This window comes from Cervus elaphus, chromosome 9 (genome assembly GCF_910594005.1).
Source record: "Cervus elaphus chromosome 9, mCerEla1.1, whole genome shotgun sequence".
Lineage (NCBI taxonomy): Eukaryota > Metazoa > Chordata > Mammalia > Artiodactyla > Cervidae > Cervus > Cervus elaphus.
Window position 1 is genome coordinate 6,749,225 of NC_057823.1, and position 23,574 is coordinate 6,772,798.

Consider the following 23,574-nt stretch of genomic DNA (forward strand, 5'->3'; position numbering starts at 1 on the left):
AGGCCAGAATGGGTATCAAGATGGGACACGGGAAGAGATGAAGGTTATAGGCACGTGCACATATAGTGTGGTGAGACCAAAAGCCAATTCCCTCATACTTGCACACAGGCTAGCTCGGCGTCCTCCTCAAGACTGACCTGTGACGTCCAGGTGGAAGGCGACCTTCTGGCCCCCGGCCTCGCAGCTGTACTCCCCGGCGTCCGCCTTGCCCGCCTGCTGCACCACCAGCCGCCGCCCGCGGCCCGTGGCCTCCACACGCACTTTCGAGCTCGGACTCAGCTTCTTGCCGTCCTTGTACCACGTCACCTCCGTCTGGGCCTGGGCCACCTCGCAGCTCAGCGTGGCGCTGGTTCCCGCCACGGCCTGCACCTCACTGCGTGCCGGCTGCTCCTTGGCAAACACCACGGAGGGCTCTGGGGACAGAGGGATACACAGGGTCAGAGACCCCATCTCAGTCAGGACGGCAGCCCCGGGCAGAGAAGACCTGGATGGGGAGGTGGGCCGTGGGGTGGTGGGAAGGGGCATCGGAGCTGGAGACTCTCAGGCTCTGCACCAGCCCTGTGCCCTGAGGAGGACCCCTGCGTTTCTCAGCAAAAGACACACAATTTAACCTTTCCCCATGGGTCCTTCTGAGCTGGTCCGGGGGCGCCACTGGAAAAGATTCCCTGCTCCTGGCATCAGCAGGGTCATGAGGCACCTGTTCCCAAACCTCCCTAGATGGACCCATGGTCGTCTCCCTCCGATTATGCAGGGACGTCTCACCTGCAGTCCACGGAGATGTCAGGCTCAGCCCCCTTGCCTATTTGTACTATTGTCAACTTGTACGCTTACACCTACCCATGGTCTTCTCTTCCAGTGTCTGAGGAATGGAGAAACTGACCACCTTTACCATTAGGACTGGCTTTGCCATTACTGCTTTCTTCCTGGTGACACCATTCAAACCAAACTGGTGGGTCGTCATGGGTGCACTCCTAGCCTTCCTCATGAGCCCAGAGTCTTTCCCACAGTGCTGTGTAACCCATGTTCTCATCTGCAGTGAATGGGACTTGCTGAGGCTCCACCCTCACCTACTCTCACCGTTGGCAAACTGGTGGGAGTGAGTGCGCCTCCTGTGTGCTCTTTCGCATTTTTTCTAATGACCCAAAGTAAAAAACTTTCTGATGTTTTTGCTCAACAGTGTTTGCTCTTCTGTGTTGTCACTGTTCAAAGTTTTTGCCTTATTTTCAATAGCACCATCTGTCATTTATTTATTTGAAGGACCTGTTTATTTATTTATATTTAAATGCTGCTGCTGCTGCTGCCAAGTTGCTTCAGTCGTGTCCGACTCTGTGCGACCCCATAGATGGCAGCCCACCAGGCTCCCCCGTCCCTGGGATTTTCCAGGCAAGGACACTGGAGTGGGTTGCCATTTCCTTCTCCAATGCTAGGCACTGACTGACAAGTATGTGTTGTCTAAATATCTTCCATATCTGTGTGGTTTGCCTTTTTTTTTTTTTTTTTCCAGTGGGTTTTGTCATACATTGATATGAATCAGCCATGGATTTACATGTATTCCCAATCCCGATCCCCCCTCCCACCTCCCTCTCCACCCGATCCCTCTGGGTCTTCCCAGTGCACCAGGCCCGAGCACTTGTCTCATGCATCCCACCTGGGCTGGTGATCTGTTTCACCATAGATAGTATACATGCTGTTCTTTTGAAATATCCCACCCTCACATTCTCCCACAAAGTTCAAAAGTCTGTTCTGTATTTCTGTGTCTCTTTTTCTGTTTTGCATTTAGGGTTATCGTTATCACCTTTCTAAATTCCATATATATGTGTTAGTATGCTGTAATGTTCTTTATCTTTCTGGCTTACTTCACTCTGTATAATGGGCTCCAGCTTCATCCATCTCATTAGGACTGGTTCAAATGAATTCTTTTTAATGGCTGAGTAATATTCCATGGTGTATATGTACCACAGCTTCCTTATCCATTCATCTGCTGATGGGCATCTAGGTTGCTTCCATGTCCTGGCTATTATAAACAGTGCTGCGATGAACATTGGGGTGCACGTGTCTCTTTCAGATCTGGTTTCCTCAGTGTGTGGTTTGCCTTTTATGAACTTATGCTATCTTCTGGTAAATCTTCATGTTTCGTTTCAATATATTAAAGTATTTCAAATTTGTTTCAGTATGGTTGAGAGCTTCCAAGAGGTGCTAGTGATAAGGAATCCGCCTGCCAATGCAGGAGATGCAAAAGACTAGGGTTCAGTACCTAGCTCGGGAAGATCCTCTGGAGAAGGAAATGGCACCCCACTCATTATGGCTAGCGAACATTCTAAGAAATCATTCTTTACCCTTAAGTAATTAAAATCATCTATGTTTTCATCTAAGAGTTTTATGAGGACTTCTTTTGTGGCACAGTGGAGAGGAACCTGCCTGCCAACGCCGGGGACACAGGAAGAGTTCACGTGTGAGCTCTAAGAGCATCTAAGCCCATGTACCACGACTACTGAGCTCAAGCTCTAGAACCCAGAAGCTGCAACTACTGAGCCCATGGCCACAACCACCGAAACCTTTGCACTCGAGGGCCCACAAGCTGCAACTGCTGAACCTGAGAGCTGCAACTTCTGCGCTTGCCTCCTGCTGAAGCCTGTGTGCCTAGAGCCTGCGCTCCACAACAAGAGAAGTGACTCAATGAGAAGCCCGTGCACAGCGGTGAAGAATAGCCCCGGCTGACCACAGGCAAAATCCACATGCAGCAACAAAGACTCAACCCAACCAAAAGTAAACAAATAATTTTTTAAAAAAGAATTGTATGATTTTCCCTTCTATTCCCTTCAACTCCAAAAAGGAGTTGACTATGTGTGGGATGAGTTACAAGTCTGATCTTTTTTTTCCTATTGATTTACTATGGTTAAATGGTTTAAGTACCATTTATTAAGAACATGCTGTCTTTCCCCTTGCACTATTCCACAGTTTTCTTTTAAAAAGAAGGGGAACATGGTCATCCACTCATAGGTCTGTGTCTGAGATCATTTTTCTGGTCCATGGTCTCAATACCTATCCTTGCAACAAGACACTACTGTATGCATTACTTTCTAACAGTATTGATATCTAGTATAGCAAATAACTCTCCTTTTATTCTTCTTCAAGAGTGAATTCACTGCACATGGTCTTTGAAATTTATGTGTCAATTTTCAAAGTCCCACTAAACAAACATTTGTTTGAATTTTAATGGGTATTGAACATGTTTTATTCTTCAACTGATTTCTATCCAACATCTTAGAACTTCTCGACTGTCTCTTAAAAAATTTTTTTAACGTCTCTCTGCCCTTACAGAGCCTCTCAGCACATTTATTAGACTTGGAATTTAGATACTGATCCTTATCATGCCATTGTAACTTTCAAAATTTCATTTTCGAAATGTCTGTTACTACTTATAGAAGTGTTTTTTTCATACCGATTTTTTACATGGTAATCATTTTTAACTATCTTATTATGGCGCATATTTTATCTTTTGGATAAATCATATTATCCATGAATTCCACTTTTGCTTTTTCACACTTTTATATCTTTATATCTTTCACTTTATTTTTGTCCTAACTGTGTTTTAGAATGTTGGACAAAAGCAGCAATAGGTGGCTTCCTTGTCTGGTTTCCTATCTCAAAGGCAAAGCTTTAAAACTGTCACTTTTTTTGTGTACAGACAGCTGGTTTGCCTGCAGCATTGTTCATCAAATTAAGAAAATTGCGTTCTGTATAATTCATAAAGAATTTTATGGCATGATTTGATGCTAACTTGATAAAACGTTTCTTCTGTATTTAAGATGACAAATCTTATCAAGTACTTTATTCTGCATATCACAAACAGATTGCTTGCCAATGTTTGTAGTGTATAAATAACCTTGATTTCTGGAGTATGACTTTCATCACATTACCAATTTTCCTCTTCCTATATTCTTAATTTTGATATTTTGTTCCAGATTTTGGCCTTGATATCCATAATAGATTGGTCTACAATTTTAATTCTTACTACTTTCCCTGTCAGATACTTGTATCAATGTTATATCATCAACATGAAACAGAGACTGTACCTCCTTTCACTGTTCTGTTAAAAAATCTCCATGAACAAGACTTTTTTCCCAAAGTATTTCATGTAATTTGCCAGTGGAACTACTGGGACTAGATCTTTCTCTATGAGAAGATTTTTCATTATGGTTCCAATTACTTTAAAGGTTTTAGGACTATTTAAGTAGTTGAATGTTTCCTGAGTCACTCTTCATAGAGTTTTCCAAGAATCTGATCAATTTGTCAAACTTTTCATATTTATTGCCATGAAAAAATTGTCTATTCTCCTAAAATACCATTTTAAAAAACAAATGCATGCTGGTACAGGAGAAGCTACCATTCCTGTCCAAATCTATAAATCAGATTCCAAGTAGAATTCTGACTCAGAATGTTGTAACAGAAGACATAATAAACTCAGTATTTGCTTTGAAAATGTACCTAGATTTTGTTATATGTAGATGCACAGATAACTTCTAATCCCATGTATAAGAAGAAAGAGTGTCCAGAACACCTACAATTTTGGTAGTCCATAATTCAGTCTTGAGAAAAATCAAGTTAAGACAGTGTTGGTCCTGGTTTAATGGAATTCAAACATCTCTCCCTAGTGGGAACCCAGAGGCATTGCTGGGTGGGCCATTGGGGAGCTGTCAGGACAGCCAAGAGGAGCAAATTCGCATGCCCACAGTTGAAAGACATCTGGTTCACATCAGACTCCAAGTGCAAGACAGAACCAGAGGCCCAGACACCAGGGAACACCCAGAAGACCCTGGGCAGATGCTGGGAACTGACGACCGTGCATCACCGTGTGGAAATGCCACTCTGGGTTCACAGAACGCCTTTCTCCCTTCTGTTCACACCCTCCCATCCAGCTCCCTTTGCCCAGCCTTGGGTGTGAAAATGGGGGTGGGAGGACAGAAGACCAAAAGAGATGAAGTCCAATGGAAAGACCATCTGGTCAGTCAGGGGTGCAAGCCCGTCCCATCACCTCCACATAAGGCTAACTGACTGCCTCCAGGACTGACCTGTGACGTCCAGGTGGAAGGAGACCTTCTGGCCCCCGGCCTCGCAGCTGTACTCCCCGGCGTCCGCCTTGCCCGCCTGCTGCACCACCAGCCGCCGCCCACGGCCCGTGGCCTCCACACGCACTTTCGAGCTCGGACTCAGCTTCTTGCCGTCCTTGTACCACGTCACCTCCGTCTGGGCCTGGGCCACCTCGCAGCTCAGCATGGCGCTGCTTCCCGCCACGGCCTGCACCTCACTGCGTGCCGGCTGCTCCTTGGCAAACACCACCGAGGGCTCTGGGGACAGAGGGATACACAGGGTCAGAGACCCCATCTCAGGACGGCAGCCCCGGGCAGAGAAGACCTGGATGGGGAGCTGGTGGTCAGGTGGGAAGGAGGCACAGAACTGGAGACTTCCCCAGGCTCTACACCAGCCTTATGCCCTGAAGAGGACCCCCCGCCTTTTTCAGCAATGAGTGGCACAATTTACACATTCTCCCATGGATTCCTGTAAGCTGGTCTAAGGGTGGGGGCACTGCTGGAAAATACGTCTCCTCTGCTATGGCATCTGTAGAGTCATGAAGCAAGTGTTCCCCAACCTTCCTATATGGTGCCCTGCCATCTCCACATGGTGACACAGGGAGGTTTTCAACTGCAGTCAACAAAGAAGATGTCTCAGGCTTGGCACCCTTGCCTACTGTTACTATTGTTAACTTATGGCTATCTGCTGGGAGTGTTTGCACCCCTCCGGGGGCCTTCTTTGTCACTGTCTTAGGAATTAAGAAGCCGATCGCCCTTCCGCTTAGGGCTGGGCTTGCCATCACTGCTTTCTTCTTGTTGATGACACTATTGAAGCCTTTTGCCCACTTGCCCATAGCAGGCTCTCTCTTTTCTCCACTCACCTCTGGCCACTCCTTTCCATTCAAAAACAAGAGAATGACGAGACAGGTAGGTTTTAAGGACATTCCCAACTGCGTGGTTGGCATTTTTACTCTCTGATCCAGTCCTCTGATAAACCAGAGCTATTCCTTCCAACAGTGTCATAATGTCCAATAGGCCTTGGCGTATAGATCATTTGTGTTCTATTTAAGAAATCTCTCTTTACCCTACGTCTTCAAAAAAGACCATGTTATCAGCTGAGGGTTTGGGGGGTTTTACCTTTTACACTAAGGTTTCTAACTGACTACGAGTTGACCTTTGTATGTTACGTGAAAAGATAGTACAATTTAATTTTCCATATGATTCAGTGGTCCAAGCACCATTTACAAATACAACATCCTTCCTCGACTTCTCCAATAGACCACCCAGTGACAAACGAAGACACAGGTGTAGGGGATGGGTGGAGCAGGAGTCCATTTATGCAAGAACGCTTTCTGAACTCACTGTTCTGTTCCTCTGATGAGGTAACCAGTCCTGCACTGGGATCCCCTTATCTTTAAAACTGCAGCCTTATGGTAATCGCTGACATCAGGTACACTAAATGCTCACACTATGCATGTCTTCAAGAAAACAAAGCACTAGATGCACAGTGCCTTTGGAATCGGCCTGTTCTTCTTCCTTCAGAACACCCTAAAAACACATGTGGTTTGATTTTGATTGTTAATGAACATCTTTGATTTTTCCCCTCAGATTTCTATCCAACTTTGCAATCTGTCTCTCGAGAATCTTACATAATCTCCCCACATACAGCCTCTTACCAACTTTTATCAGACATGAAAATAGAAACATAGGACAATTGTGCTAGCCTAACTCTTTCACGCAAATTTCTTATTCCAAGCATCCCTTGCCAGGACTCAGCTGTAGAAATGTTTTCTGCACATTGATTTTTTTACACACTAATCCTACTCGAGAATCATACACAGTCTAATAATTTATCACTGAGATTATCTGAGCTGATTATCACGTCATCAGCAAAGTCCACCTTGATTTTCATATTTTCAAACCTGTTTGCCAGTGATTTTATTCCCCTCCTTACTGAACTCAGCAGTTCCAGTGGCCTAAGTGTGCCGTCCCTCACATCAAAGATCTCCTGGTACGTCCTAAGGGGGATGTTGATGTTGCTGTTTTGTAGGAAGTTTACAACGTTAAAAAAAAGAACACTTTTACATAGCTTGCTAAGAATTTTAAAGCAGGAGTTGATTTGTTCAATACTATCAAATTTTTTGTCTCTCCAATTTAATCAACCACTTGATTCTGTATTCATGGAAGTGACATCTTTTTTCATTCAATCTCTTTAAGTCAAGCTTTCTATTAACATTGGCAAAGTCAAACCCAAAGTGCAACCCTGGACTAGAATCACTGATCTCTACCCTCACATACACTACTGAATCCATCTTGATAACATTTAATTTATGATTTGGGCCTGAATATTCACAGTATACTGGTCAGAAATTTCATCCTCTCTTCTTTCACTGTGTGATTTTAGTTGATGTTATGTCCTGTACATTAAGAGAGTTATGGGGTGTACTTTCTTTCTACCTTCTAGAACCTTCTTCACAAGAATGGAGTAACAGTTTTCTAGGTAATTATTTACAGTGTACCAGAAAACCATGGGTTGAGAAGACTTTTCATTATTGGTCTTAATGATTGACAAGTTATACAACTCTTTGACTTTTCTCTATCTTCTTTTGTCCATTTTCACATAGTTTACCGGGATTGAGCCACATTTTACAATATTCCAATACTTTTACCTTAGAATAGTCACTGACATTTCCTGACAACAACTAACCACAAACAACTAACCATGTGAGATCTCAAGTTGTACAAACCCACGAAAATACAAACCTACACTGGCATGGTCCCAAACTGGTATGTGTTGGCACCTAGCAGTCAATGTGAGATGGCAGCCCATCTCTATTTCCCATGGAGTAAGTTTTTCCCAGAAGAAGAATAACCTTACTTCTGGGACTATCCTATGTTCTAGCCACAAGGAACACACACTCACTGAACATTTGGAAAATAGAACAAAATAAAGACTGCTTTGCGAGTCAGAGACTGAGAGAATAGTAACTCCTCATTAGCAAAAACTAGTGATGTGGTAGAAGTGCCTTTTTCCTTTCCATTCCTAAACTCATCAATAACACCAAGGGAAACATTGACCTGGATCATCCAACCTTCTGAAGCCAATGGAAAAACCATATTTTACCTAAGATGATCACCCTAAATAGCACTGGTGACTATACATATCATCCTTTCTAATTCCCTTTTCAAGGACGTGACAAGAAAACATGGGCCAATTTCTTGCTACCTACAGGCAATAAGAGCTTCCACATCCAGCAAAAGGAAGGAAAGGCCTCCCAGAAACCTAATATTTGATCATTCAAAGTTCACTCCTGAGATAATTCCAAGGTCATGTGGCCAACATTTCCCCCCCAAGAAAATGATGAATTTTTGATGAAATTTTATGAATTTTTGATGAATCTGGGATTCATAAAATTGAAACAATTCAGACCAACCAAGAATCTACATGAGGTCCTGAATGAGGGCAAGTGGTGGCTGTCAGAAAAGACACCTGATGAGAAGAAAGTCACATATCCCCACATCTACTTCAGCCCCAAGCTTCAGGGAGAGTCAGGATCCTGACACCAGGAACAACAGGAACGTTCTGGGCAGATGCTAAGACAGTGTGACTGAGCCGCACTGCCTGGAAACAGGCAGACAGAAACAATCCTTCTTCTGTCAACCCCCCCACCCTCCCCTCCATCCACCCACCCCTGAGCCCAGACAGGTGTCAAGATGGGGCATGAAAGACAGGGAGATGTGAAGAGATGAAGGCACCAGGTAAGTGCACACACGAGTCTGGTGAGGCTGGAAGCCAGTCCCCTCGTCACCTGCACACAGGCTAGCTCAGCGTCCTCAAGACTGACCTGTGACGTCCAGGTGGAAGGAGACCTTCTGGCCCCCGGCCTCGCAGCTGTACTCCCCGGCGTCCGCCTTGCCCGCCTGCTGCACCACCAGCCGCCGCCCGCGGCCCGTGGCCTCCACACGCACTTTCGAGCTTGGACTCAGCTTCTTGCCGTCCTTGTACCACGTCACCTCCGTCTGGGCCTGGGCCACCTCGCAGCTCAGCATGGCGCTGCTTCCCGCCACGGCCTGCACGTGGCTGCGTGCCGGCTGCTCCTTGGCAAACACCACCGAGGGCTCTGGGGACAGAGGGATACACAGGGTCAGAGACCCCATCTCAGTCAGGACGGCAACCCCGGGGCAGAGAAGACCTGGATGGGGAGGTGGGCCATGGGGTGGTGGGAAGGGGCATTGGAGCTGGAGACTCTCAGGCTCTGCACCAGCCCTGTGCCCTGAGGAGGACCCCTGCGTTTCTCAGCAAAAGACACACAATTTAACCTTTCCCCATGGGTCCTTCTGAGCTGGTCCGGGGGCGCCACTGGAAAAGATTCCCTGCTCCTGGCATCAGCAGGGTCATGAGGCACCTGTTCCCAAACCTCCCTAGATGGACCCATGGTCGTCTCCCTCCGATTATGCAGGGACGTCTCACCTGCAGTCCACGGAGCTGGTTCAGCACCCTTTCCTGTTCTTACTGCTGTCAGCTGACAGCAATCTGCTGGGAGTGCTTACACCTCCCCCTGGCTCTTTTCACACCGCATGAGGATTGAGGAAGCTGAACCCCGTTTCCCTTAGCACTGGGTTCTCTCCCTGTGACTGTGTTCTCCTTCCGAGCAACACTATTCAAAGCTTTTCACAACTACCGATAGTGGGCGCTCTCTTTTCTCGCTTCACCTCTGGCTGCTTTATCCATTTAAACACCAGAGAATGACACAGAATTAGGATTTAAGGATATTTCCAACTATGTGACTACCATTTTTACTCTTCGATCGATTCCTCTGATAAATCAAACGTTTTCCTTTCAATAGTTCTCACATCTTCTCATCTCTTTCATTGTAGAGCGCTGTGTTCTATTTAAGAAGTCTTTCCTTACCTTAAATCTTTAAAAATATCATCTGAGGGTTTTTTGGGTTTTACCTTTTACACTGAGGTTTCTAATTTACTACAAGTTTACTTTTGTGTGTGGTGTGAATTGCTATCACAACTTAAGCTTTCTGTATAGTTCAGTGATGCAACCACAATATTTGAAGACCATATCCTTTCTCAACTTCTCTGATAGACAACAGAGTAACAGATGGAACGTGTGGAAGAGGGGGAAGGGGGGTGGCTGGTGCAGGAATCCCTTCATGCAAGGAACTGTTTCTGAGCTCACTATTCTGCCCCTCTCATGTGCTAACTACCCCTGCACTGGAATCCCCTTATCTTGAAAACTGCTGCCTTATGATAACTTCTAACATGGGGTACCAGTAAATGCTCCCACTGAACATTCTTTGAGAAAACTGCATATTGACTGTACCACGCCTTTGGAATCTGCCTGCTATTCTTTCATCTGACGATTAGAAACATACTTTGTTCCATTTTGATTTTTAATAATAATTTTTGATTTCTCCCTCAGATTTCCATCCATCTATTTCAACCTCCGCCTCTCAAGAATCTTGAATAATTTCCCCACACACATCCTCTTAGCAACTTCTATCAGACCTGAAATTAGACTCATGATACAATTATACTACTCTAACTCTTTCACACAAATTTCATTTGCCAAGCATTCTTTGCCAGGACTTGTATGTAGAAATGTTTTCTGCACATTGATTTTTGACATACTAATTCTACTCTATAGTTATATACAGTCTAATAATTTATCTCCGAGATTGTCTGAGTTGATCATCACAACATCAGCAAATTTCACTTTGAGTTTTTCAGAACTGTTTGCTGTTGATTTTATTTCCTTGTTATTCAACTCAGTGGTTGGAGAGGCCTACATGTACCATCTCTCACATCAAATATTTCCAAACAGACCTTGCTCTTCTTGTTGTTGTTGAATGAATTATGTAATGTTAATTTTAAAAAAGAATACTTTTATACATTTGCTAAGAATTTTATGGCAGGAACTGGTGATCAGTATTATTAACTTTTTTTCTTAGTGTATAACATTCAAGTTCAATCAACCATTTGATCTGTACTCATGGAGATTAGTTCAAGGCAGCAGAGTGGATGTGCACTCACCTCCTTCTGGAAGAGCACCAAAATCACAACTAACTGTTGAACAACCATCAGCAGGACTAGGCTTGAACCCACCAATAAATATTCCCCAAGTCCAAAGACAAAGGAGACGCCACAACAGACGGCAGGAGGGGTGCAATCATGATAAAAGGAAATCCCATACCCACCAGGAGGGCAACCCGTGGTCCAGAAAACAATTATAGCACAGAGGTTCTCCCACTGCTGTGAAGGTTCTGAGCCCCACATCAGGCTTCCCACCCTTGGGCTCTGCCGAAGAGACCAGTAATCCCCAGGGCATCTGACTTGAAGGATTTGACTGCAGATTTCTATAGGCCCTGGGGAAACAGAAGCTCCACTCCTGGAGGGCACACACAAAATCCTAGGCACATCAGGACCCGGGGGAAAGGAGCAGTGACCCCGCAGGAGACCGAACCAGACCTGCCTGCTGGCATCAGAGGGTCCCCTGCAGAGGGGTGGGTTGGCAGGGTGATATCTCCTTATCACCACAGAGATAAGGGTACTGACAGGAAGCACCTGTAGGCGTGAGCCCTCCTGGAGGTCTCTGCCATTAGCCCTACCCTAGAGCCTGTGGATACCAGGCAAGAATCACCTCAGGTCAAAACACTAACAGAGAGGGCGGGCAGACCCACCCATCAGCAAACAAGTGGATTTAAGTTACTAAACGCTGCCCTGCAAACCAGAGCAAGACCCAATTCTACCCACCATCAGTCTCTACCATCAGGAAGTTTGCACAAGCCTCTGAGATAGCCTCATCCACCAGAGGGCAGACAACAGAAGCACAATATTCTTAAAGTGATGGAAGAGAAGAAACCATAACCAAAAATACTCTACACAGCAAGGCTCTACTTCTGATTTCATGGAGAAATCAAAAACTTTACAGACAAGAAAAAGTTAAGAGAATTCAGCACCACCAAATCAGCTTTATAGCAAATGCTAAAGGAACTTCTCTAGGCAGGAAATGCAAAAGAAGGAAAAGACCTACAAAACAAATAAAAACAATTAAGAAAATGGTAATAGAAGCATATATATTGATAACTGCCTTAAATGTAAATGGATTAAATGCATCAACCAAAAGACATAGACTGGCTGAGTGGATACAGAAACAAGACCTGTGTATACGCTGTCAAGAGACCCACCTCAGACTGAAAGTGAGGGGATGGAAAAAGATATTCCATGCAAATGGAAATCATAACAAAGCTGGAGTGGTAATGCTCAGACAAAACAGATTTTAAAACAAAGACTGTTATAAGAGATAAAGAAGGACACTACGTAATGATTAAAGTTCAGTTCAGTTCAGTCGCTCAGTTGTGTCTGACTCTTTGCGACCCCATGGACTGCAGCATGCCAGGCCCCCCTGTCCATCACCAACTCCCGGAGCTTACTCAAACTCATGTCCATCAAGTTGGTGATGCCATCCAAACATCTCATCTAATCTAATGATCAAAGGATCAATCTAAAAAGAAGATATAACAATTGTAAACATATATGCGTCCAACATAGGAGCACATCAATATATAAGGCAAATACTAACAACCATAAAGGGAGAAATCAACAGTAACATAATAATAGTGGCAGACTTAACACACCTCTTTTGTCAATGGGCAGATCATCCAAACAGAAAATTAATAGGAAACACAGGCCTTAAATCACACATTAGACCACACGGACTTAATTGATGTTTACAGAGCATTTCATCCAAAAGCACCGAACCACACATTCTCCTCAAGTGCACTCAGAACATTCTCCAGGATTGACCACATGCTGGGCCACAAGGTGAGCCTTGGAAATTTAAGAAAACTGAAATAATCTTTCAATGAAAGTATTTCAGTGAAAACATTTCAAGACTGAAAGCATCTTTTCCAATAGCGATGCTATGAGATTAGAAATAAACTACAAAAAAAAAAAAAAAACTATAAAACATACAAACACATGGAGGCTAAACAAGATGCTACTGAACAGCCAATGAATCAGTAAAGAAATCAAAGAGGAAATTGAAAAATACCTAGAGACAAATGAAGATGAAAATACAATGATCCAAAACCTAAGGCATGCAGCAAAAGCAATTGTAAGAGGGAAGTTTATATCAATACAATCTTACCTCAAGAAACAAGAAAAATCTCAAATAAACAATCTAACTCTATACCTAAAACAATTAGTGAAAGAAGGACAAACAAAATCTAAACTTAGTAGGAAGAAATTAATCCTAAAGATTAGAGTAGAAATAAATGAAAAACAGACAAAACTACGGCAAAGATCAAGAAAACTAAAGGCTAGTTCTTTGAAAAGATAAAGAAAATTAATAAACCTTTAGCCAGATTCATCAAGAAAAAAAGGGAGATAACTCAAATCAATAAAATCAGAATGAAAATGAAGAAGTTACATCAGACACCACAGAAATACAAAGGATCATTAAGAGTCTACTACAAGCAACTATATACCAATAAAATGAACAGCTTGGAAGAGATGGACAAATTCTTAGAAAGGAACAATCTCCCAAAACTGATTCTGTACTCATGGAGATGATCAAGTCTTTCCACATTCAATCTCTCAAAGTCAAGCTTTCTATCTATTAACGTTGTCAAGGTTAACTCCAAAGTGCAATCCTGGAGTTGGACTTCCATCAGCGATCTCTAACCCTTGGATACATTGCTGAATTCCTTCCGGTAACATTTAATTTACAATTTTGGCCTTGTTACTGGTAGCACACTGGTCTCAAATTTCATTCTTCCTGCCTTTCTTGTGTGATTTTGGTACTGATGTTGTTTGTTCATGGAGAGAGTTACAGAGTATATCTTCTTTATCTCTCTCTAGGACCAAATGCACAAGCATGGAAGAATACTTCTCCCATTTTGTATAGTTTACCAGAGAACTATGAGACTGAGAAAACTTATCATTATTGATCCTACTGATTGACAAGTCATACAACTCTTCAACTTTTCTCTATCTTCTCGTGCCCATTTTCATAGTTTACTAGGATTTAGCCACATTTCACAACTTTTCAATGGTTTTACCTTAGAATACTCTAACATGCTCTGAAAACCACATCTTCCAAGGATGCATGGTGGGATCTGGGGTATACACACACCCACAAATCTTCCTATCTGGCATGGTCTCAAAGTGTTAGATGTTCGGACCTACTAGTCAATGGAGGATGGCAGCCCACCCCTATTTGGCATGAAGGCTCTCTTCCAATTCTTAGACGGCCCTATGTTTCAGCCATGAAGCAGAGATACTCACTGACTATTTGTTAGGGAAATTAAATGAAAGTAATTTAGTTCAGGCTTCAAAGACAAGAAAGCAAAGTAGACCTCTGACCTTGCTTCTGACCTGCCCAGACATAGGCCTGACTGTGTGCCAGATGTGAGTACAAGCCAAGCAGCACCATAGATAAGAGAGGGCAGATCTTGGGATTCTTGAGCCCTGGAGGGCATCTGGCCAACCATACCTGAGGCTTAACAACCTTCCAAGCCTTGCGAAACAAACAGCTTTGTAAAACATGATTAACATAAAACCCGAGCTGCAATTTACTCCTTTGCAGCCAGGGATTATAAACGGGAACCCCCAAACTGCAATCTGAAGTCTCACCCATGGAGCAGATGGGCTGCCTGAGACATTTTCCCAACTGAGACTCCAGATCGCTGTTACACGGGACTTCTAGCGCTGTTTGAGTCCGGATGTCAGTGGAAACACAATTTGGTGATGTATGTACTGTTACCCTCCTTTACTGTTCTATTTCTCTTTTCTTTTAATGATTGTTTACTGAAAGTTGTTTATTGAGCTTTCCTGGTGGCTCAAATGGTAAAGAGTCTGCCTGCAATGCGGGAGACCCAGGTTTGAAATCTGGGTTGGGAAGATCCCCTGGAGAAGGAAATGGCAACCCACTCCAGTACTCTTGCCTGGAAAATCCCATGGATGGAGGAGCCTGGCAGGCTACAGTCTATGGGGTCAGTCGCAAAGAGTCGGACACTACTGAGCGACTTCTTCTTATTGACAGTAAGATAGATAATTCTCTATTAAATATCAAAATTGTGTATTTGTGTATAATAAGTGGTTTCTTTTGTTAACGAATCCTTAAAATCTGAAACAAAAATTGAAACTTTCAGCAAAACACCATTAGGAAAACAAAATGAAATAAAAGACTGCTTTGTGAGTCAGAGGCTGCTAGGACAGTAACTCCTCATTAGCAAAGCCTACTAACGTAGCAGAAGCAAATTTTTCCTTTCCATTCCTAAATTCATCAATGTAATGCCAAGGGGAATACTGACTCAGGACAGCCGAATCGTTTGAAGACAAATGCAAAATCACATCTGATCTAAGAAGACCACCCTAAATGGCACAGGTGACTCTCCACCAATCATCCTTCCTTTTTTCTCTTTGCAAGGGTGACAAGAAAACATGGACCAATTTCTTGGTACCTACAGGCAACTGGGGCTTCTACATCTGGGAAAAGGAAGGAAGGACCACCCAGAAACTTAAAAATTGATCATCAGATGCTCACTCCTGAAGAATTTCAATAGGACTGTGTGACCAATATCTCCCCTAATCCAGGAACAATGAAATTGTATCACCTCAGGCAAATCAAGAACCTGTATGAGGTGTCAGATTAGGCCATGTGGTGGCTGTCAAGAAAGACATATAACGGGAGGAAAGTCACACATCTCTAGGTCTACATCAGTCCCAAATTATCAGGCAGAGTCGGGGTCTCGACACTAGGAGTAACAGGAAGATTCGGGGCATGTGCTAAGACACTGTGACCGAGGCTTACTGAATGCAGAAAAGTGGAGAGACACAGCCCCACTTCTCCAGGTACCCTCCCCCCCCATCCCCCCCAGGCCCACATCGGTATCCGTGTAGGACATGGAAGACAGGGAGGCATGAAGAAATGGAGGATCCAGGCAAGCGCACACGTGTTCAGTGAGGCAGGTAGCCAGGCCCCTCATCCTCTGCACACAGGCTAGCTCGGCGTCCTCCTCCAGGACTGACCTGTGACGTCCAGGTGGAAGGAGACCTTCTGGCCCCCGGCCTCGCAGATGTACTCCCCGGCGTCTGCCTGGCCCGCCTGCTGCACCACCAGCCGCCGCCCACGGCCCGTGGCCTCCACACACACTTTCGAGCTCGGACTCAGCTTCTTGCCGTCCTTGTACCACGTCACCTCCGTCTGGGCCTGGGCCACCTCGCAGCTCAGCGTGGCGCTGCTTCCCGCCACGGCCTGCACCTCACTGCGTGCCGGCTGCTCCTTGGCAAACACCACCGAGGGCTCTGGGGACACAGAGGGAGAGAGACACAGGGTCAGAGACCCCACCTCAGTCAGGACGGCAGCCCCGGGCAGAGAATGAGGATGAGGAGTTGGGAGTGGGAGGAGGGGGAAATGGGGCTGGAGAATTCTCGGGGATCTGCACCAGTCTTGTGCCCTGCAGAGGTCCCCCAAACTTTCTCAGCAACAAGTGACATAGTTTATGCATTCCCCTACATGTGAGCTGTCCATGTGAGCCGGGTCAGGATGTGGTGGCCTTTGGATCAGCCTCATCCCCTACTACTGGCATCAGTAGGGTCACAAGGCAAGGATTCCCCAAGCCTTCTAGATGCATCCCAGTCTTCTCCATAAAGTGCAAGCAGGGACGTTTTCACCTGCAGTGCATGGATGGCTGAGGCTCAGTGCCTTGCCCACTCTTACTATTGTTAACTGATGGCAATCTCGGGGAGCGTTTGCACCTCCCCGTTGCTTTCTTTGCCATTGTCTGAGGAATGAAGAAGCTAAGCAACTTTCCCCTTAGGACTGGGTTCGCCATTTCTTCTTCCTGGTGACACTATTCAGATCTTTTGCCCGCTTACCAGTAGGATGGGAACTGTACGGTTATGACATGTGCATTCCCAGTCTTCCTATATAAGGCTAGAATCTTTTCCATAGGAATGTGCAGCCCCTGTTCTCATTTGCAATGAACGATCCTGAGGCTCCACCTTCACCTGCTCTCACTGCGGGCAAACTGGTAGGAGTGAGTGTTATCTCCTCTGTCTTACACATTTTTTCTGATGACTCAAATTCAAGAACCTTTTCTGATGTTTTGCTCATCGGTGTTTGCTCTTCTGGGTTGTCATTGTTCAAAATTTCTGCCCTATTTTCAATAGCATTGACTGTCATTCATGTGTTCATTTTAAGGAACTCTTTTGTATTTAAATGCTAGGCACTGACAAGAATGTGTGTTCTAAACATCTTTCATATCCGTGTGGTATGCCTTTTACTAACTCATGCTGTCTTCTGATGAATCTTCATGTTTAGTTTTAATGTACTCAAGTATGTTAAATCTCTTTCATTATGGTTAGTGCATTTGTATTCTAAGAAATCACCTTTATCCTATATTAATCAAAACCATCTATCTTGTCATCTATGATTTTTCCCTTTAATTCCATGGTCTCTAACTCAACAGGAGCTAACTACGTGTGGTATGAGTTATTGGTCTACTCTTTTTTCTATATGGTTAAATGGTTCAAGTAACATTTATTAAAACCATCCTCTCACTAGCCCACATTTTTTAAAGAGGAGAAAGGGAATGTGGTCCTCCATTCACACACAGGTCTGTGTATGAGATCACTGTTCTGGCCCCTTGGTCTGTGTATCTATCCTTTCAACTAGACACCATTCTAATCATTACTGTAGCTTTATATCAGTTGACACTTGGCATAGCAAATAACTCACCTTTTGCTCTTCCTCAAGAGTAAATTCACTGTACATGGTCTTTGCAACTTGTCAATTTTCAAAATCCCCACTAAAGCAACATTTTTTTAATTTTAATTGGTATTGAAAATTTTTTATTCTTCCACGGATTTCTACCTGTTTAGAACTTCCCATCTCTTTCTCAAAAAAATTTTAATAATCCTCCCCCAGCATCTCTCAGCACATTTTATTAGACCTGGAATTAGAAAATGATTCTTTTCATGCTATTGTAACTCTTTTAAAATTTCATTTTTAGATGTTTGTTGCTAAACACAAAAGTATCTACTTTATGTTGATTTTTTACATGGTAATCTTTCTTAATTATCTTATTAGGTCTCATAGTTTATCTTTTGGATAAATCATATTATCCATGAATTCCACTTTATTTTTTCACTCTTTTGCTTCATTTTTGTCTTAACTGTATTGTAGAATGTCAGATAAAAACAGTAACAGCTGGTTCCCTTGTCTGGCTCCCTATCTCATAAGCAAGGCTTTCAAACTTTCACTTTTCTGTGTGCAATTAGCTTGTTTGTCTACAACATCACTTGTCAAATTAAGAAAAAACAGTTTTAGTTATAATTGGTTAAGAATTTCATGGCATGAATTGATGCTAATTTTATTAAACATTTCTGCATTTATAATGCCAAATCTCATCAAATTCTTTACCCTGCATGTCATATATAGATTGTTTTGTAATGTTTCTAGTGTTTCAACAACCTGGCATTTCTGGACTGTGACTTTCACCACAATGTATTTTCAATTTTCCTCTCAATATACTGCTGAATTTATTTTGATAGTATTTTGTTTCATATTTTAGCCTCGATATCCACAATAGATTGGTCTGTAATTTTAATTCTTACTACCTTCCTTGTCAGATATTGGTATCAATGTTACACTACCTACATGAAACAAATCAGAGACTGTAGTCTTTTTTCTATTCTCAAGAAAAATTTCCACAAATAAGGATTTTTCCAAAGTATTTCACGTAATTTACCAGTGTAAACTACCAGGATTAGATCATTTCCTATGCAGATTTTTCACTATGGCTCTAATCACTTAAAAGATTATAGGACTATTTGAGTTGAATGTTTCTTGTGTCACTCTTAAGACAGTTTCCTAAAAATCTAATCAATTTGTCATAGCTTTCATATTGATTGCCATGAAAAAAATTGCTATATTCTCCTAATATACAATTTTCAAAAGATACATACATGCTGGTATAGGAAAAGCAACTATTCCTTTCCAAGTCTAAATCTATATATCAGACTCCAAGCAGAATTCTGACATAGAATGTTCTAATAGAAGAAAAAAGGAAATCAATATTTGCTTTGAAAAGAGAATTCCCAGAGGGATGGGATGGGGAGGGGGGGTTCAGGATGGGGAACACATGTACACCTGTGGCGGATTCATGTCAATGTATGGCAAAACCAATATAATATTGTAAAGTAATTAGCCTCCAATTAAAATAAATAAATTTACATTTAAAAAAAACAAAAAAAAAGAAAAGAGAATTCCAGGCCTCACATGTGCATATTTCAGGCACATACTGACCAATTCTCTGCTCTATATACTTTGCACACATATTGCAAGAAAAATGGATCTAGATTTTGTTACATGTAGATACACATGCATGCATGCATGCTCAGTCGCTTCAGTTGTGCCTGACTCTTTACAAACTTATGAACTGCAGCTCACCAGGCTCCTCTGCCCATGGGATTCTCCAGGCAAGAATACTGGAGTGAGTTGCCATTCCCTCCTCCAGAGGGTTTTCCCGACTCAGGGATCAAAACTGCATCTCCTGCACTGCAGGCACATTCTTTACCCACTGAGCCATCTCGGAAGTCCTATAGATACACAGTTAACTTCAATATCCATGTGCGAGGAAGAAAGAGTGTCCAGAACACTTAAAACTCTAGTAATCTATAGCTTGGTCTTGAGATAAGTCCAAGCCTTTGCAGCAGAAATTTCCCCTGGTCCTGGTTTAATGGAATTCAATCATCTCTCCCTAGTGGGAACGCACATGCATTGCTGGGTGGGGCATCTAGGAGCTGTCAGGACAGCCAAGAGAAGCAAATTCACATGCCCACAGTTGAAAGACATCTGGTTCACATCAGACTCCAAGTGCAAGACAGAATCAGAGGCCCAGACACCAGGGAACACCCAGAAGACCCTGGGCAGATGCTGGGAACTGACAACCGTGCATCACTGTGTGGAAATGCCACTCTGGGTTCACAGAACACCTTTCTCCCTTCTGTTCACACCCTCCCATCCAGCTCCCTTTGCCCAGCCCTGGGTATGAAAATGGGAGTGGGAGGACAGAAGACCGAAAGAGATGAAGTCCAGTGGAAAGATCATCGGGTCAGTCAGGGGTGCAAGCCCGTCCCATCACCTTCAAGGACTGACCTGTGACGTCCAGGTGGAAGGAGACCTTCTGGCCCCCGGCCTCACAGCTGTACTCCCCGGCATCCGCCTTGCCCGCCTGCTGCACCACCAGCTGCCGGGTGCAGCCCGTGGCCTCCACATGCACTTTCGAGCTCGGACTCAGCTTCTTCCCATCCTTGTACCACGTCACTTCCGTCTGGGCCTGGGCCACCTCGCAGCTCAGCGTGGCGCTGGTTCCTGCCACGGCCTTTACCTCCTTACGCATTGGGTGCCCCTTGATAAACACTGCAGAGGACTCTGGGGACAGAAAGGGATATACACTGTCAGAGACACAAATCTGATCCTATTCCAGGGGATCTTCCCGACCCAGGGATTGAACACACATCTCTGGTGTCTCCTGCGTGGGCAGGCAGATTCTTTTCCTCTAGCGCCACCTGGGAAGCCCAAACCAGCTTATGAGACTTCAGAGTTCAGGAAAGTTTCTCCTTGGAGCCAGTGATGCCCTAAGCCCAGAAGGGTGCACAGGTAAAGAGTCTGATATGTCTCCTGTGTCAGAACCTCACATGTATTATAGTGATGTTCTAACTCAGAAGTAATTCCTAAGGCTGGGAGAAGGTGGCCAAGGTTATTCCAGCATCTGTCACAGCTAGTTCATTCTCCTTCCCACATGACCATCACCTCTGGTGGACAGACTGAATTATGTGCTTTTGTATGCCCAGAACGAGGCATACGGTATATTCCCCACAAACTAGCCTACATTTCTCAAGGTATAACGCACATGTAAAGTACACTAATTCATTTACAGCTCAATAAAGTTTAAGTGTACCTATCCCCATGTGACCAAAACACATCAACAAACATTTCCAGATCCCCATTCACTACTGGCCACTCCCCAAAAGTCACCTTTCGACCTTTATCACCATCCACTACTTTTATCTGTTCTTTGATTTCACATGAATGGAATTAAACATTATAAGTTGTTTGGGTCTGTTTTCTTTCACTCAACATAATGTCTGTAAGATCTATCTATGCTATGCTGTAGCAGCAGCCTGTTCTTTCATACTAATATATAGGATTTGTTGTATGAGCAAGCACCACAATTTATTTCCTCCTTTTTCTCTTATGGTTCATTTGGGTTGCTTCCAATTTGGCAATATGATGTGTAAAGTTGCTATGAACATTCTTTTATGTATCTTTTAGAGCACTACAACTGTTGGAACACAGAAGCACCTGCTTTTGGCTTTCACAGATATTTCCAGTTTACCAAAACTGTTTTACCAATTTATGCTGCCAACATAAGTGTGTGGAGTTCCAGTTCTCTACATCCTTACCAACAGCTTATATCATCAATTTTAATAACTGTGCATATGCCAATAAATTCAAATAAATACAGAGAGGATCTCAGAGACTCTATGCTAGAGATGCAGTCATTCACTTATTCACTCAGTCACTGAGGAAACTAATGTCAATGAAGGGTCCATTATCTGCAGGCACTATGGTATAACTGGGAATGCTACACCACAGCTGGAAATGTATACAACACAGTCTCTGTTCTTATAGAGCCCACTTTCTGCTGAGGAAAGACAAACAAACATATAAACCTGAAAATGATGTAATGCTAAGTTGAGTGGTGTGATGAAGTAAAGTGATATGCTAGAGAAAAGGGACTGGTTGGTGGCTTAGATTTGGCAGTCAGAGCAAGCCTTGCAAAGGAGTGATGTTTAGGTGAAGGCTAAATGATAGAAGGGAGGTAGCCTTGAAGAACGCTGAGCGGGTCATTATACTAGAGATGAGACCTAGAGCCAGGTCTCTCCTGAAGGGAAAGGTATGGAGTGAGTGAGGAAGGTAAAAGGGAACTGCACTTTTAGAACCACACTGGGCATCTGATTTTCTCCTGTGGGCATTGCTGCTCCTTGGTACGGCATACAGCCGCTGCAATAAAACAGGAATACTGATCATGCTGTGGACACCTTGTGTGAATAGAGAGATGACGTCAGGGACTGAGGTGACAAGCCTCCAGGGAAAAGAGGCTTTGAGGAATTGAGCCCCACACTCAGTCACATTTCCCCCCAAGATGTTTGATGAGTTCCCCAGCTGCATGGCCCAGGAGACTATGAAGCCAAGCAGAAGATCTCTGAAAACTATAGCAGACATTTTAGCACCTTGCATTAACAGAGAGACAAAGATTAAAATTGAGTCTCTGCTTGCAAAGAGACCCTCACCCCTGCCCCAAGTCTCTGCAGGAATCCTTGGAGGATGCCCAGGACCGGAAGCCAACCAGAGACAGATGACCCTGATCACAACTGCAATGCAGGCTTGAATCAGTGCCGTACCAGGACAGACTAAAATTCTTAGTTGTTTCCTTTATCCCTAGCAAAAGAAATACTGATCCTCTTTCTAAAGAAAGATAACATCATCCATGTTCAAAACAAACAATACCTGACCATCAGCTGAAAATTCACTGGCATGCCAAGGACAGGAGTAAATAGAAAATTTTTAAAAGGCAATATTAGACGATCAGTTTTATGGCTATCAGACCAGGATATAACTATGATGTCTCCATGTGCTCAGTTGCTAAACTGTGTCTGACTCTTAGCGACCCCATGGACTGAAGCCCACCAGGCTCCTCTATCCATAGGACTTCCCAGGAAATAACACTGGAGTGGGTTGCCATTTCCTCCTCCAGGGGATCTCCCCAACCCAGGGACTGAACCCACGTCTCTTGTGTCTCCTGCACTGGCAGGTGGGTTCTCTACCTCTGAGCCACCTGGGAAGCTGATACATAAGCTTGATAACATACCTTTAATATGAAAGAAAAGAAAATAGATCACATATAAAAACTTTACTACCAACTCTGGAATCTAAGGACTCTGTAAGAAATTAAACAAACATAAATTATAAAATGGGAAAATACAACTGAAAGCAAACACAGTATAAATGGATTTGACAACATTTAGATAAAAAGGAACAGTAAACCAGTGAACTAGAAACAGAGCTAAAGAAAATATCCAGACTCAAGGAGAGAGAGAGAAAGAACTGAGGTAGAGAGGGAAAAAAGAACTGAGGTAGAGAGAAAGAGAAAAAGACTGAGGTGGAGAGAAAGGGAGAGAAAAAGACTGAGGTGGAGAGAAAGGGAGAGAAAAAGACTGAGGTGGAGAGAAAGGGAGAGAAAAAGAACTGAGTTAGACAGAAAGGGAGAAAAAAAGAACTGAGGGAGAGAGAAAGGGAGATACATGAGAGACACATGAGAAAACTTACTCCATGACTGAGCAAAGACGAAAATCTGCACTGAAAATGCTCTGAAATCCTAACCAGAACGAATACAAAGAAAACCATACCTAGGTG

At 43.6% G+C, this 23,574-nt stretch overlaps 1 protein-coding gene across 1 annotated transcript in view; it reads right to left on the minus strand.

Moving 5' to 3' along the window:
- Positions 1-23,574, minus strand: part of OBSCN (obscurin, cytoskeletal calmodulin and titin-interacting RhoGEF) — a 226,880-nt gene that overhangs the window by 164,419 nt on the left and 38,887 nt on the right. Inside the window, exons 8-12 of the mRNA XM_043910748.1 lie at positions 20,251-20,526; positions 16,119-16,394; positions 8,918-9,193; positions 5,073-5,348; positions 138-413 (exon numbers count right to left, since the gene is read on the minus strand). Of these exons, the coding sequence (XP_043766683.1) occupies positions 138-413; positions 5,073-5,348; positions 8,918-9,193; positions 16,119-16,394; positions 20,251-20,526 (1,380 nt within the window). The remainder of the gene's footprint in view (positions 1-137; positions 414-5,072; positions 5,349-8,917; positions 9,194-16,118; positions 16,395-20,250; positions 20,527-23,574) is intronic.